This window comes from Gopherus flavomarginatus, chromosome 2 (genome assembly GCF_025201925.1).
Source record: "Gopherus flavomarginatus isolate rGopFla2 chromosome 2, rGopFla2.mat.asm, whole genome shotgun sequence".
In the NCBI taxonomy this organism is placed as follows: domain Eukaryota; kingdom Metazoa; phylum Chordata; order Testudines; family Testudinidae; genus Gopherus; species Gopherus flavomarginatus.
Genome location: NC_066618.1, coordinates 120752083 through 120769138, shown reverse-complemented (window position 1 = coordinate 120769138; position 17056 = coordinate 120752083). Strand labels below are relative to the sequence as shown.

Below are 17056 nucleotides of genomic sequence, written 5' to 3'. Positions count from 1 at the left end.
CAATGAATTGCAAGACCAGGGCACCATAAATTTGAGGTAGATGTGGGAACATTGTTAGTGTCACAATACTGTTATAATCCTTAGAAATTAATGGGGTATGATTATATACTTACCATCTATGGCCAGCTTGAGATCAGTCAGTGTAGTTCGAACTCTTGATATAACACGCTGCATACGGTCAATTTCCTGACGTAGAAATATATTTAAGGGTTGAATTGCTCCCATCTTTTGAAGTTGGGCTTTCACCTAAACAAAGTGTAGAAAAAAATATCTATTTTTATGTATATATACAAATCTAATTCTTTCAAAAGCACAAAGGTACTTTTTAAAATTTTACCCATAAACCCTAAAAACCAAACTACACAGTAACGGATAGGCAACGCTCATCCTACACAAGCTTTATGGTCTAGTATGTTGTGACTCATCAGGCCTAGTAAAAAGGAGCTTCATCCCAATGGAGGGGAGATTGCCAGCTTTTGGAAGACACACGACGTTTACTTCTATAGTAGAACCTCAGAGTTATGAAGACCAGAGTTACGAACTGACCATTCCACCTCACACCTTATTTGGAACTGAAAATACGCATTCAGGAAGCAGCACAGAGAAAAAAAGAAGAAAAAAGGAAATACAGTACAGTACTGTGTTAAATGTAAGCTATTAAAAATATAAAGGGAAAGTTAAAAAAAAGATTTGACAAGGTAAGGAAACTATTCTTCCAATAGAAGATAGAGTTAGAATTCCAATAAAATCAAACATCAGCCTAATACAGCGGGTACTACTTTGGCAAGGCCAAATGTCCATTAAATTCTAATTTGTGCTTTTCTTGAAAGACACCAAGGGTTACTTGAAAGACACAGGGAAGTTAATGCAGAGTAAGCTAGGGTGTAAATTTAAAGCACACTAGTTTTACCACACTAAGGGCCTGTCTACATTGAAACGCTGCAGGTGCACCAGTGCAGTGCTTCAGTGAAAACACTACCTTTGGTGATGGGAGGGATTCTCCAGTCGGTGTAGGTAATCTATCCACCATCACCATCCCCAAGAGGAGGTAGTTTAGTCTATGGAAAAATTCTCCCATCGACCTAGTGCTGTCTACACCGGGGCTTAGGTTGGCTTAAGTGCATCATTCATGGGTATGCATTTTTCACACCCCTGAACAACATAGTTAGATCAACCTAATTTCCTACTGTAGACAAGGACTAACTCACAAGTGGACATTCAAATGCCCTCAGGCTGCTTAGCTTAGTATACTTTAAAGGGTAATAAGTTAAAGAGCACAAAGGCACACGGTGCACAGTATCCATGTACACATGGAGTTAATAAAGAGTAGTGTTGTGATAATCGAGCCTATAAATTTACCCTAATTGTAAGCTTAATTGTGAAAAGTATATGAAAGCTCATAAAATGTTACAATAGCCTAAAATAACAAATGTTAATAGAAAGTAAGTGAAGTTGCTTTCAATAATGAATGTTATAAACAGGTGCAAAAGACCCAGACAGACTAACTGAGTCCAAACAAAAAGGCCACATTAATATAATTCATGGACTATGTTAAAACCATTTTTGGTTAAAAAAAAGATTGGAAGTTAATAAAACAAACGTGATATATTGGAGATTAGGCCTAATTGGTGAACAAAATAATAAGGGGATGGACTATTCCACCTGCCACTCCCTTTTTGGGTCCTTAAGGAGAAAGACTTTGGAGGAAAGGGAAAAAATAGTAAAGAACAGATGGAGGCTACTGCAGCGAGTATCATCATCGCAGGTGCCACCCCTATTGGTTCCTGGGACCCTGGGCCTTCTTTATCCTAATCCTGAGGGATGCCCAGACCAGATTGGGCCAGAGAGAAAGTTCCAGATGACAATGCCACCCCTTCAAGTGCCAGCTGAATCCCAAACACCGAAATTAAATGAGATCAGACTTTAACAACTATAGCAACAACTCCAGCTCATCTCAGCTAACTTCTCTTTTTACCCAAAAGGACAGTTATTACCATCTTTAATACCATCTAAAAGATTGTCATACACAGAGGTTTTTCCTTCTAAAACTCTGTCCAGCTACAGTGAAAGGGAAGAAGGTATGTTGTCTGTTTTTCCTTCTTTTCTGCATTGGCCTGCTAAACCCAGGGTTGTGAGTTCAATCCTTGAGGGGGCCACTTAGGGATCTGGGGCAAAATCAGTACTTGGTCCTGTTAGTGAAGGCAGGGGGATGGACTCAATGACCTTTCAAGGTCCCTTCCAGTTCTAAGAGATAGGATATCTCCATTAATTATTATTTTATTTAAAATCTTTGGCTCATTTTTTCCATTTACATTAATATAACAGTAGCTAGTTCACTTGAAATTCACACCCTAGGTTTCACCACACTAATTTCTCCATGTAGACAAGTCCTAAGGATGAATGCTATTGTAATGACATAACGTTATATCTAGCAGCATTCCTCTTTAAAAAGGAAGACAAGTGTAGCACTTGAATGGTGATACTTGATAGGACAAGACAGTAAATGCTTTGATAGCCTCCATTTCTCAGGTTTCATCTTCAGGCCTTTGAAAATAAACTTTTAAACTTTACATGGTTTTCTCCTTGGGGGACAACTACCAGTGAGGTTATTCATTAGATTTTAATCATATGCATATATGATTTTACAGAAAGGCTGTCCAAGGAGTAGGAGCCAACGGATTATATTTTCAAGTCTGACAGCTCATTCTACAGAATGAGTCAATGTGCTTTTCTTTCTTTCTTTCTTTCTTTCTTTCTAAATCATGAAAAGCAGATAGTACTAGAGCATTTAAGACTAGAGCTGGGAGAATAGTTTCCTGTGGACAATTTATTTTGTGAATACCGCCCTCTTTTTTGTTCACAAATGATTTGCAAACAGCCTTTGATTTTTAAGAATTTCACAGGAAATTCACTTCTTTTGCCCTAACGGCCAAAAGAACAACTATCAGAGGGGTAGCTGTGTTAATCTGTATCCACAAAAACAATAAGGAGTCCAGTGACATCTTAAAGACTAATAGATTTATTTGGGCATAAGCTTTCGTGGGTAAAAAAACCACTTATTCGGATGCAAGTGTGAAGAAGTGGGTTTTTTACCCACGAAAGCTTATACCCAAACAAATCTGTTAGTCTCTAAGGTGCCAAAATAACAACTGTTTGCTCCACTCAGTGTCTTGCCTCAGTATTCCTGTGATAAATGAAGGCGGGGGTAGCTCCCTGTTATGGACACCCACCCAGCCACTTAGCTATAAAATCCCTCTTAGTAGCTGTTCTCTACTTGCTTTACCTGTAAAGGGTTAAAAAAGTCTCACTGCTATGCACAGGTAAAAGGAAGTTAGTGGGCACCTGACCAAAAGAGTCAATGAGAAGGCTAGAACTTTTTAAAATTGGGAAAAAACTTCTCCTTTGCCTGTTTGCGGTTGCTCTCCTGCGGAGAGGGGGTCAGAGCAGCGATGCTGTAAGAAGCTTTGGGCCAGGTCTGAAAAATCATCTGTATTATACCTAAAAACTACTGATTTGAAACCCTAGATATGTAAGTAGATCAGGAAATGTCTAGGAAGACATGATTAGATTTATCTTTTTTATTTCTTTATGGCTTGTGGATTCCTCTGTGCTAACCCCAGGTGCTTTTGTTTTGCTTGTAACCTTTAAGCTGGACCTTAAGAAAGCTATTTTTGGTGCTTAATCCTTGTAGTTGTTCTTTAAAATTTAGTAATAGCCTGAGTTTTCAGATGTATTTTCTTTATTTCTTTGTTTGTTTTTTTTTTAAATAAAATGTACCTTTTTAAAGAATAGGATTGGAGTTCTGTGTCTTAAGAGGTTTGTGCACACTTTTTTTTTTAATTAGCTGGTGGCAACAGCTGATTTCCTTTATGTTTTCTTTCTCAGCTCCTCCGCAGAGCGGGGTGAAAGGGCTTGAGGGTACCCCACAGGAAGGAATTCCGAACTGAGTCTTCCTGGGTTCTCAAAGGGGTTTTGCACTTGAGTGGTGGCAGCATCTACCCATCCAAGGTCAGAGAAAGCTGTAACCTTGGGAGTTTAATACAAGCCTGGAGTGGCCAGTATTAATTTTTAGAATCCTTGAGGGCCCCACCTTCTGCATTTGAAGTGCCAGAGTTGGAATTTAGCCCTGACAATCCCAAAGAAAAAGTGTGATACATGCTAGATATAAGAAGAGCACTTCACATAGGAGAGGCACCATGGAGAATCTGACCCATTAATTTTCACCTTTAAAAACAAAAGAAAAATTTTTTTAGTTTGCAAAACCCCCTTTCCCCATTCTTAGATAACTTAAAAGTGGCATTTTAGCAAACTGCCCCAAAACATTTTCTTCCAGGATGAGAACAAGTCTAGGTAATTTCACTCCAAAAGGTAATTTTCCAAAAAGTTAAAGTATGTGAATCTAAAATGAGAGGCTTAAAACAAGAGTGTCTCCTCAGCTATAGTTATAGTGATGCTGCCACAACACTATAATACAGAGCAACTCCCAGGGCTTGGGAATTCTTCTATGAAACACATTTTTTTTAAAAATGCAAACCTATGTAATATTCCATAATAGCAATGAAACATATCAATGCAAGAACTATACTGTATTAATTCAACCCTAGCTGCATTCACAGCACTCAGACTTGAGCATCAAGCACAACGCCGCATAAGGCTTTGAATTAATGACATAATTCATAACCTGTCATGTCTTTGTTATCGTGGAGATGAGAGTCAAATTGTGAGCTTCTGTGAGTTTTGCTAATTACAGTCCTGCTCTTGGAAAGCTTATTGTTAATTACATGATGAAGCACATAAATCTTGAGCCATGATTGATTGTTTACACTAGATCCCAACAAGATCACTCATTTCCTGATCCCTATTCTAGAATTACATTAAGAAAACCTGACTAGAAGAAAGGAAACCTGAAGACAGAACCCATTAGTCAAAAGAGCCCTCTCTGAAATGAAACACATTAATTACAAAAAGCCCAGATAAAAATATTTCCTCACTATTTGTATATATTTTATAAAGTCACAGTTGGATTGTGAAGTGGAATGTAAACAGATGTCAATTAACATTAAATACAACAATTTAAGAAAGGAGGCAATGGAAGAAAACAGTCATACTAGTTCTTACTGTTTGTATAATGTCTTGGTCCTAGCATGCATGCTCCTTACCCAGTTGTGCATAGGTAACACAGTATCAGAGGGGTAGCCATGTTAGTCTGGATCTGTAAAAGCAGCAAAGAGTCCTGTGGCACCTTATAGACTGCATGCATCCGAGGAAGTGGGTATTCACCCACAAAAGCTTATGCTCCAATACGTCTGTTAGTCTATAAGGTGCCACAGGACTCTTTGTTGCTTTTATAGGTAACACAGTACTTTGAGTTCCAGTGGAAGGGCTGTTATCATGAACCAAGAGGAGTGACCAAGTGTGACCGTAAGCATTCCTGATATTTGTACAAAATATGCCTTGTGGGTATCACTTGAAAACCAGTAATACACTGGTGAATAGTGTCATGATGGAATGTATGTAACGATACCGCATGTGGAGTTATGGATGTTCTTTGATACTATGTTTTAAAGTGAATTTGAACAAAATAGGTCTGCTCAGGTCAAATACAAATGAAGCAGGGTGACCAGTGACAATGGAGTTGCAATTTACATATGCTGTAAACAGAACCATCAAAGCTCAGAAGTTGGTTTGGGACTCAGCACGTCTGGATCATAAAGAACTGTGTATTTGCTTATCTAACCAGCCTGGTCATCAGACAGAGACAATGAAAGTACATTTACTGGGGATATGTTGGAGTCACTTGGCTAATAGTAACCAAGGCTGGTAGAGAGCAGAGTGTGGCTGTGGTGTAAGAAGCAGGCAGCTGCAGTCAGAGTTGCTGAACTAGGGCTGCTTATCACACCAAAACTCAATGCAGGCTTATATGCTGGCTGGGAGCATCCAGACAAGGGAGCTACAGCAGCAGAGCATTTTAAGGCAACCAGGGTTATAGGTCAGGCAGTGACACAACTTTTCACTGGTCTGGGTTGCACCCCAAAATGTGACACCAAGTAAGTTACTATAGCAGCTTGGGAATTTCAATCTGCTTCTACTTCAAAACTGGAAGTTAAGATAATGTTTTGGAATCATTTTCATTAGTCTCCTCTCACCCCTGTACTGCCCTGTCAGCAGATTTGGGGAGGACACCATTTTGAGAGGTGATATCCCCCTCCAAAATATGGCACGAGTGTGGAGGAAAGGCAAGTTCAGGGAGATGCCCCTCCCCCTTGCCACTCCCACCACAAACAGAGCTGCTTTAGAGTGGCACCAGCAACCAGTTCAAGGTAGGAAGGATGAAATCTGGTGTGTGCGTGGGATGTATAAACCATCCTATCAGTACTGTTACAGCTCTCTTATTGGTTGGGGGGGGGTCACATGCTGCTATGGAATAACATAAAGCAGTGGCTCTCAAACTTTTTTACTGGTGACCCCTTTCACACAGCAAGCCTCTGAATGCAACCCCCCCTTATAAATTAAAAACACTTTTTATATATTTAACACCATTATAAATGCTGGAGGCAAAGTGGGGCTTGGGGTGAAGGTTGACAGCTCACAAGCCCCCATGTAATAATCCCCTGAGGGGTCCCAACCCCCAGTTTGAGAAGCCCTGACATAAAAACACCCAGCAGAGGGGAATTTAAAGTTGAAATGTATTTAGACCAAATCTTATATAGGGAAAAAACATTGTCACTTGGTTACGCAGCTGACCTCCAATCAGCAATAATGCCTTTAGAATTCCATCATTATATTCCCTAGCGATCAGTTTTTCAACTTGTAAGACAAATGTTTTTTTCATTATAAACCTAACTGCATGATGTGCTGACATTTATATTTGCATCTATCTGCACACATGTGGAGAGATGGGAGCCTGTCATTTTGCTACAGATGAGAAGGTTACTCACCCTGTGCAGTAATTGAGGTTCTTCAAGATGGTTGTCCCTGTGGATGCTCCATTTTAGGTGCCTTGGCGCCCTGCATTTGTAATTGCAGATTTGTAGTAGCAGCGTCCCAGTTAGTCGCACGTGCGTGGCAGCCATCTTGCATGGCTCTGAGTGGCTACCTAGCATTCGCAGCCAACCGACCCCCAGTTCCTCTTCTACCCTAGAGGATCAGCATGAAACTCCGAAGTAGAGGGAAGGAGGGTGGGTAGTGGAAAACCCCAGGGACAACCATCTCGAAGAACCTCAATTACTGCACAGGGCTAGCAACCTTCTCTTCTTCTTCAAGGAGTGTCCCTGTGGGTGCTCCACGTTAGGTGACTATGGAGCATTGTGGAGCATTAGGTGACTATGGACAGTGGAGGGGGGGCTTTGGAGTTGGTTTATTGACAGTGGCTAGTATCGAGAGTCTAAACTGTGTGTCTGCAGCTGATCGTTGCTCGAGAGCATAGTGTTTAGTAAAAGTGTGGGTAGAGGCGCAGGTAGCTGCTTTGCAAATGTTCGAGATAGGTATATCATTAAAAAAATGCTACTGATGTTGATAACACTTTGGTGGAGTGTGTGCGGACTCCTGGTGGAGCAGGGAGGTTGTTCTGCTAGTAACACAAATGGATACAGCCTGATATCCATTTAGATAGTCTCTGTTTAGAGATGGTTTGACCCTTCAATCATTCTGTTCTAGAGAGAAAGAGACAAGATGATTTTCTAAATGTTTTTGTTCTTTCTAGGTAAAAGGCTAGTGCTCTTTGGATGTTGAGCGTGTGAAGAGAAGCCTCCCTGTTGTTGGCATGTGGTTTCGGGAAAAACACATGTAAGTATATTGGTTGATTTAGATCAGTGGTCACCAACTGGTCTATCACGATTGACTGGTCGGTCCTGGAGACTCTCCCAGTCGATCGCGATTTCTGGCTGCTAAAAGTCTGATGGTGCAGCAGGGCTGCTGCTAAGACAGGCTCCCTGCCTGTCCCGGCCCCACGCCGCTCCCTGAAGCAGCTAGCATGCCCCCATAGCCCCAGGGTGGGGGGACGGAGTCTCCACACACTGCCCCTGCCTGCAAGCACCACCCCCTGCAGCTCCCATTGACCGAGAATGGGGAACTGTGGCCAATGGGCGCTGCGGGGGTGGTGCTTGCAGACAGGGGTGTCGGTCCCTTCCAGGAGCAGCATGGGGCCAAGGTAGGCAAGAAGCCTGCCTTAGCCCCACTGTGCCGCTGACCGGGAGCTGCCCAAGGTAAGTGCTGCATGGTGGGAGCCCGCACCCCAACCCCACTCCCAGAGCCAGTGCCCCATACCCCCTCCTGAATGACAACCCACTGCTCCAGCCTTGAGCCCCGTCTCAGAGCCAGCACCCCACATCCCCTCCTGTCCATGATCATCGTAATCAGAGTGGTTAAGTTGAGGAAGCGCTGATGGATTGACCTTGCTGTTGCTCTGAGGCAGTCAGGATAGGGCCCTATAAATTCCAGTTGTTGGAATGGGACCAAAGTGGACTTCTGAAGATTTATTTGAAGTCCAAGGTTCGTAAAGAGGGCTATTGTGGTCTGTGTGGCTTCTAGTGCTGCCCGCCATGTTGGTGCTCTTAACAGGCAGTCGTCCAGGTATGGAAAAATCATGACCTCTGTGAAGTTGAGCTGAAGTGATGGCGAGGACCTTGGAAAAGACTGTTGGGGTGGCTGACAGTCTGAAGGGTAGCACTTTATATCAGTAATGTTGATGTCCTAGCGTGAAGCACAAGAATCTTCTGTGTGCCAGATGAATGGTGGCATGAAAGTAAGCATCTTGCAGGTCGAGAGACAAGAGCCAATCTCCTTTCTCTAATGCTGGAATTATCATCGATAGGGTCACCATTTTGAATCGCTGTGTTCTCACAAACTTGTTGAGTTTGCGTAAATCCAGAATGGGTCTCCATCCGCCATTCTTTTTCTGAGTGAGGAAATAATGGGAATTAAATATTCTTCCCCTGTGTTGAGCTAGTACAGGTTCCACAGCCCCTAATTGCAGGAGGTGGTTTATTTCCTGATGTAATAGGAGCTCGTGAGAGAGGTTCCTGAAGAGGGACGGGGAAGGGGGTTGGGTAGATGGGATAGAAATAAATGGGATGGAGTAACCCTGCTGGATAATTTCCAGGACTCATCTGTATGTGGTGATATTGTTCCAAACTGGGTTATATGGTGACAGGTGGTCCCCGGAAGATGTTAAAGTGGGGTTGAGATCCGGAATTAGAGAGTGTAGATGTTTCGGGCCCTCAACCAGACCTTCAAAATGATGGCCTAGAAGTGGAAGGCTGGGATGTGGAAGGCTGGTCTTGATTCTCCCTTTGTCCCATCTCCTCTGTTTGCAGCATTGGGTACAGTGTCTTTGAGGCTAGGAGCATGGTGCAGCCCAGAATTTTTGCTTATAAAAACTGCCCTTCTTTTTCTTGTTTCCAGGGACATAGATTCCGAGTGTCTTTAAGGTGGCCTGGAAGTCCTTTAAAGTATGCAAGGACACATCGGTGGATTCGGCAAACAGTTTCTGACTCTCAAAGGGGAGGTCCTCAACCACAGCCTGCATCTCTCTCGGGAATCCTGATAGGTGGTGCCAAGATGCCTGACACATGACCACGGAGGTCACGATGGAGCATGCTGCTGTGTCCTCGGAAAGGAGAGAGGCTTGGAGGGTTGTCCTTGCGATGAGAGAACCTTCGGAGATGCTGGACTTATATGCTTCTCTCTTGTCCTCTGGAAGATTTTCAATAAAAGATGACATTGTAGAAAACAGATTGTGTGTGTATTTTGCAATCAGTACAGAGTAATTCACGATTCAAAATTGCAAGGTGGCAGAAGAATAGGCTTTGCACCCAAAGAGGTATAGCCTCTTCCAGTTCTTGTCGTAAGGGGCGGATCTAGACAGTTGCTGTTTGCCCCTCTGATTTACTGCCTCCACTACCAGTGAATTAGGAGTGTGGTAGGTAAAGAGAAATTCAGGCCCTTTTAAAGGCATGTATCATTTTTTTGTCCGGCCTTTTGCAGGATGGTTTTCGCTGGATCCATTACAGCAGTGTTAATAAAAAAAGTGCTATTTTTGCTGATGGGGATGCCTGGAGAATGTCAGTGAGCTTATTTTGGGTCTCAGACAAGGAGCTATTGAGGGAGTCCGCTGCCCTCTTGAAAAGGTCTGAAAGGACTTGAAGTCATCCCCCGATGTGGGGGTGGTGGCATGATTGTTTCAATGGGATGAGATATGTGTAGGGGGCAAGGTGTCTCCTTCAGGTGCATCCTCCTGCTCTTCAGTCTCCTCATCCTGGGCCTCCTCATGCTGGAGCCATTGGTGAGGGAGCGTGGGGTGTTCTGGAGACTGGTGGGTTATGCGTTCTATAAATGGCCCATGGGTCCCAGTATGGCGAGTTGGGTGGGAGGGCCATAGGAGGTGGTAGCCAGGGTTAGGGCTGCCAGGCTTGCATGTCTACCAGTGGCTGGTGATGTGAAAGTCCAGTTTTAGGAGAGGAGTGGCGAGGGATGTACAGTCCTGAGTCATCCTCCTCATCATCATCACTGGAGAGAGGTGTCACTGAAGCCCCTTGGTGATGATGTGGCTTGGATCACACCTTGCTGGGGTACCGCTGGTACCGAGTAAGGAGGTCCCTGGCGTAGAAGAAACTGCCAGGTCCGTCTGTCTGGTGAAAAGTTGCAGTACCAGAAAGCTTGGTGCCGGGGATGGCAGCGCAGTCTGAGAGGAGAGGGTCAGAACTATCGTGCCGAGGTCTTGCAGAGCTGTATATGTGCATCAGGTGGCACCATTACACTGGTCAGTACTGGGATGTTCTTCGGCATGGTCAGTGCCAAGCTAGGGAGCTTGGCTTTAGATCGTGCACCTGACTGAGAGCCTGCCCATACTGGCCCTTGGCTCCTCAGGAAGTCTCTATACTGGATGTTCCCGGTGCCTCTCGGTCCCGGAGCCTCTTGGTCCGAGGCTCTCGGTGCCGTCAGTACCAGGGCAGATTTTTCACCAGGAGACCGTTTCTTTTTAGGTGGATCTTGCTGTGGCGTGATTGAGACTGGTGTTTGGTCGCCTTTTTAGGGACAGGGTCCTTAGAAACAGTCTTGGTAGCGGAGCCTTTGTCTGAGGCGGCTGCTGGCAACTGTTGGTAAAGAGGCGTCCTGGACTCTAGATTGGAGGCTGGCCTGAGGGATTTCTCCATCATGAGTAATTTACGTTGGAGGTCCCTGGCCTTCAGTGTCCTGGCAGTTAGTTTTTTACACTGAGGACACTTTTGGGGAATATGAGTCTCTCTGAGACGGCGGATGCACTGAGCATGGCCGTCTGAAATAGGTATTGATAGCCTGCAGATCAGGCAGCGTTTGAATCCAGGTGAACCAGGCAAGCCTGAGGAAGGTCCGGCTCTGGAGAAAAACAGTGTAGCCCATTTTAAAGCAGTCATCATTGGCAGAGGCCCCCTGAGTGGCAGGATGGGGGGAAAAACTACACTAATTTTTGTTTTTTTAACATGGAAGAAATTAAAAGTAATGCTAACTGAAGTTAACTAGAACTGAGAAGATAAAAGAAAACAGGAAGGAATATGATCTATCTATGGAGTTGAAGAGGCGCTGCTGTCGCTCTGACTCAAGCCAAGGGCAGCAGAAAAGGAACTGGGGGTCGGTTGGCTGCGCATGCTAGGTAGCTGCTTGGAGCAGCGTGAGATGGCTGCTGCGCATGCAGGGCCAACTGGGGCACTGCTACTATAAATCTCCAATTACAAGCACAGGGCACCAAGGCACCTATGATGGAGCACCCACAGGGACACTCCTTGAAGAAGAACTCTTTGTTATCTGTTACGTAAGCCCCTGAGCGAGGCTTGGAAGCAATAGAACTCTCTGGCTTCTTCTGTATGTGAAATGGGAAAACTGAAGTGGATCTTACAATCTGCAAGACTGTTTCAATTGTTTATTTGTCGCTTGTTTTGATGTAATCTCATAAAGTGTTTAAAGTTGCATTTGTGATGGGTTGTCAACCTTGGGGTGCAGTCTGAGAGCTGTGGGGACTGCGGTGTCCCTCTAAGACACACAGTTGGGTTGGGGAACCAGCCAGCCTCACCCAGGCCCTGTTATGCCCCAACACAACAGCAGGTGGTGCCACTCACCCAAACTGTGCTGCCCAAATGCAGTCAGTTTTCCAGCCACCCCCCTCCAACAACCCAGCACGCACCCCCCTCTGGAGTATAAACTCAAAATTATACCTGTCTTGCACTGCACAGGGATCTGTACACTGTAAGTTCATTAATATGTACAGTGTACACTCATTAATATGTCTGCCCCCCACCATGTAAAGAATGTGTTTTATGTTTAAAAAAACCCGCAAACTAAGCCTAAAATGCTAGAAAGATTGGATAAGAATTAGCAATTTCTCACCCTGACTGATGATACAAGCTGGCTTGCAGAATCTCAAGACATAAGCTGCACTTGCTTTGCAGCTTGGGCTCCTCACCCCCATTCCAAGTCTTTTTCCTTATGAGCTTCTCTTAGGTGTTGAATTGTGGGGGCATGAAGAACCACAGATGAGGTCACTCCCTGCCTTATATAGCTTTAACATATGGCAGGAACCCTTTGCTCCAAAAACAGTTCCCAGCCAGTTTGTGGAAAAATACAGATACTGAAAATGGAGATAAATGGCATGTGATCTAGTCACATGCCCTTGCATGCCCTGCTGATTCATAGGAGCCATTACATACAGGCTGTCTGGAGCGTTCTCAGGAAGGCTCACCAGGTAGGGGATAAGCTTCTCCTAAGGCCTACTGTTTTTCCTAATGGCCCATAACCCTGAATAGGCCCTTCACAACCAGCTATCTAGACTTGAAGCATCTTGTCCAGTGGGCGTTGCCCAGGTGTAACTACATTTGAAATATAGATACATAGTCAATATTCATAATTTTAGATAAAAAATGATACATGCATACAAATAGGATAATCATATTCAGCAAATCATAACTTTTCTTATGACACCTTACATGATGCATCTTGTACAAAATGCATCATAAGTATGCCATAATCATATCATAATAATATTACTAGGATGAATATGGGGTGTAGTGTCACAGTATTATTTGGAGATACTTTAAATTCTGTTTTTATGAGTAATGTTCTACTTATCTGAATGGCTATAGGAGAACATCAATATATGAAGAGACATACACTACGGGGAAAAGTTTGTTCTGACAGTCAGTGAGCTCAGATCAGGTAGCTGCCCCAGATGGATCAGAGGCCCTTGCTTTGTTCTGGACTTTCAGATTAGTGCAAGAGACTACAAGTTGTCATAGCTCATGTATAGTTTGTGGTTTCTACTTTCATTTTATTACTCAATTAGATGTTTGCCTTTTTCTCTACTAAAAAGTGGGAGTCTTTGGGAACCTGGAAACACAACCAAGTATCCAGAGAGTGGGAAGAAATACCATTATATTCAGCTGTTGCTAAACTCTCTTGCTGCTTCATTTACAGCATATCTAGAATCTGTCCCTTCCTGTCTATTCCCCCTGCCAGAGTTCTTGGCCATGCCTTACCAACACAATCTTCTTGCTGATATTCCTGAAACATATTTCCCTTCTTTACAGACTATCCAAACTGTTATCTCCAAGCTCCTCTTCCTTGCTTGCTGCTCCAGCTCTTTTCATGTCCCTCCATTCATACCACATCCACTTCCTCAATAATTTAAAACTCATCTAGATTATTAAAGCTCTGCAGAGCTCTACCCTCCATTTATCTAACCATCAGTCACCTGCCACTGTGGCAAGCATATTTGGCTTATAAAGCATATAAGATCCTGCTTTTGCTTGCTACATAAGGAGCCATCCGTACCTATGACACTACATATAAATGTTAATGTAATAAAATAATAATAACAATAATATCCACTTTCTTTTATTCAAACACAAATGCAAGACTCACCACCACTCCCAGACAGCATATCATGTTAGTGTTTAAATCCTATGTAACTAACCAATATTTCTTCATATGTAACTTTTTGATGTATATACCCTTCAGATAATAAACCAGAACACTTATACTTTTAATGAAGTGGGAGTTATTTCATTAATTACTTAAAATACTTGTGAGTTAAACAAAAAAGTTGCACAGAGAAGTGTTTCCACATGAATGGCATATATAAATAATTCATATATATCTATGCAGCAGTGTCTTGCCGTATATATTTGTACCTCATGAGGGATGTAGTCTGGTGGCAACTTCTCCAGCATCTCATCAGCAAGACGCTGTACCATTGCTTCCCTGGTTTCCCCTCCTCCACTGCCGCTGTCTTTAGGCTGAATGCTAACTATTGTGCTTAATGTCTCATTAGCCATATTAGTCTGATAAGTTATGTCTGCATTAGGGTGAAGTCCAAATACCTTAAGATAAAAAAGGATACAATAAGAAAAAAAATGAAGAATTATGTCTGAAAAAAAAAATAGAGCACTCTTGTTAATACACCACACTGATCTTTTAAAGTATATCAGTTAATAGTCTACACAAAGGAAAAAGAGAAGTGAACAGATCCTTAAATGGTGTAAATCAGCATAACCTCATTAAGGTCAATGAGGTTACATTGATTTAAATCAGATAAGCATCTGGATCAAGTTACACAAAAAACTCAGCCCTGAATGAATGTGCACCCTCTAAAATAATCCAAATCACCTTCTCCATTTGTTTCAGAAAATGCTTTCCTTGACCTATTCATTTTAACAGCAAAGTTTCTAGTGACTACAGTACTGACTACTTCAATATCATAATCCTGTGAAAGATATGCACATGTATGGTATTGTACAAGGCATAAATATTACTAATTATGATGGTTCCTTTATCATTACTTTTCCACCATTTTCCGTTTCTGAGCCCCATAAATTGTCTTCCTTTTAAATTTTCTCTTTCCTCTAATTTATTTTTTAGCAGTGGTACTGGTGGATTAGGTTTCTAAAACATGGACAATAAAAAAGAAAACCCACACTGTATACCATATATATTTGAAAGCACCCATACAGATGTTATGAACAGAGATATATTCGTGATGTGTTATGTTTAGCTATTTTTGGTTTCAAGTCTTTTTTTCCCTGGCTGTGAAAACTTAATTTTTTTATTTAGTCTGAAAGAGGTATAGCATGAGCAGTGACCTATGCCCTCCCCTGCTTCAGTCCCAATGTAAAAACAGCAACCACAAAAGATAACAACAGTTCAGACTTTATGCTCATTCAATCTTTGTATTCTTTGCTGAGACTATCAGTAAATCTTTAACTGTCAATTTGGATGGTGATTCTTGTCCACCGGGAACTGGACTCTGAACACCAGCTCATTTCATATACAGAAGACACTTCTAATGCTTAGTAATTAATTACTCTAAGAATAAAAAGCATAAAAACGATTAAGTTTAATACTGTTATGTTTGCAACTTTAAAAATTCAGAGACAGATCTTCAGCTGGTGTAAGTGGGTGTAAGTGCATCAAAGTCAAGGGAGCTGCACCAGTTTAAACCACTTGAGAAAATGGCTCTGAAAGTGTTATTGTTATAGACCAGGGGTAGGCAACCTATGGCATGCGTGCCAAAGGTGGCACGTGAGCTGATTTTCAGTGGCACTCACAATGCCCAGGTCCTGGCCACCGGTCCGGGGGGCTCTGCATTTTAGTTTAATTTTAAATGAAGCTTCTTAAACACTTTAAAAACCTTATTTATTTTACATACAACAATAGTTTAGTTATTGTCATAAACAGATAAGTAAGAGTTAATAGAATAGAAGTACTTCATATCTCTTTTGCCTGTAAAGGATTAACAAGTTCAGTAAGCCTGGCTGTCACCTGACCAGAGAACCAATCAGGGGACAGGATACTTTCAAATCTTGAGGGAGGAAAGTTTGTGTATGTGCTGTTAGTTTTTGGTTGTTCACTCTGGGGGCTCAGAGGGACCAGACGTGCAGCCAGGTTTCTCTCCAATCTCTCCGATACAGGCTCTTATAAGTTTAGAACAGTGAGTACTACATAGATAAGGCGAGCTAAGCTTATGTTTGTTTTTTTTATTTGCAGATGTGTATTTGGCTGGGAGGAGTTTAAATGTGTATTTGGTTGGGAGAAGTTCAAATGTGTATTTGGCTGGAAGGAGTCAAATTTGTACTTTGCTAAAAGGATTTTAATTTGTACTTGAATACTTAGGCTAGGAGAGTATTCCCAGTGTCTATAGTTGAAAGACCTTGTACATATTCCATCTTAAATTTAAAAGGATAATTTTTACCTTTTTTCTTTCTTTAATTAAAAGTTTTTCTTGTTTAAGAACCTGATTTTTTTTTTAATTCTGGTGTGAGACCCCAGGGTACGGGGTCTGGATCCACCAGGGAATTGGTGGGGAGAAAGGAGGGAAGGGGGAGAGAGAGGCTAATTTCTCTTTGTGTTAGGATTACTGGCTCTCTCAGGGAGAATCTGGGAGGGGAAGAGAGAAGGAGGGGGGAAGGTGCATTTTCCTCTCTGTTTTAAGATTCAAGGAGTTTGAATCACAGTGATCTTCCAGGGTAACCCAGGGAGGGGAAGCCTGGGAGAGGCAACGGTGAGGGAAAGGGTTTACTTTCCTTGTGTTAAGATCCAGAGGGTCTGGGTCTTGGGGGTCCCCGGGCAAAGTTTTGGGGGCACCAGAGTGTACCAGGCACTGGAATTCCTGGTTGGTGGCAGCGCTACAGGTTCTAAGCTGGTAATTGAGCTTAGAGGAATTCATGCTGGTACCCCATCTTTTGGATGCTAAGGTTCAGAGCGGGGGAATTATACCATGACAGTTATATATTACAGACTTATAGAAAGAGTCCTTCTAAAAAGGTTAAAATGTATTACTGGCACGTGAAACCTTAAATTAGAGTGAATAAATGAAGACTCAGCACACCACTTCCAAAAGGTTGCCGACCCCTGTTATAGACCCAGTTCTGCTTGGAGACACAGTGTGTGCACGCAATTCCCATTGAATTAGGCTCCAAGTAGGATTTAAAACATACTTCACAGATAGGACTTGTACAGTTAATACAACCTACATATTTAGAACTATTAGAAGTATGTGAAAGAGTCAATGCACAGTATTACATCTGTATAG

The 17056-nt window shown here is 42.6% G+C and overlaps 1 protein-coding gene across 4 annotated transcripts in view; it reads right to left on the bottom strand.

Annotated features, from left to right (window-relative positions):
- Positions 1-17056, bottom strand: part of LOC127043896 (dynein axonemal heavy chain 5-like) — a 644537-nt gene that overhangs the window by 33994 nt on the left and 593487 nt on the right. For all 4 annotated transcript variants that reach the window (XM_050938120.1, XM_050938119.1, XM_050938121.1 and 1 more), the window contains 2 exons: positions 14160-14348; positions 114-246 (listed from right to left, as the gene is read on the bottom strand). In XM_050938120.1, the coding sequence (XP_050794077.1) occupies positions 114-246; positions 14160-14348 (322 nt within the window). The remainder of the gene's footprint in view (positions 1-113; positions 247-14159; positions 14349-17056) is intronic.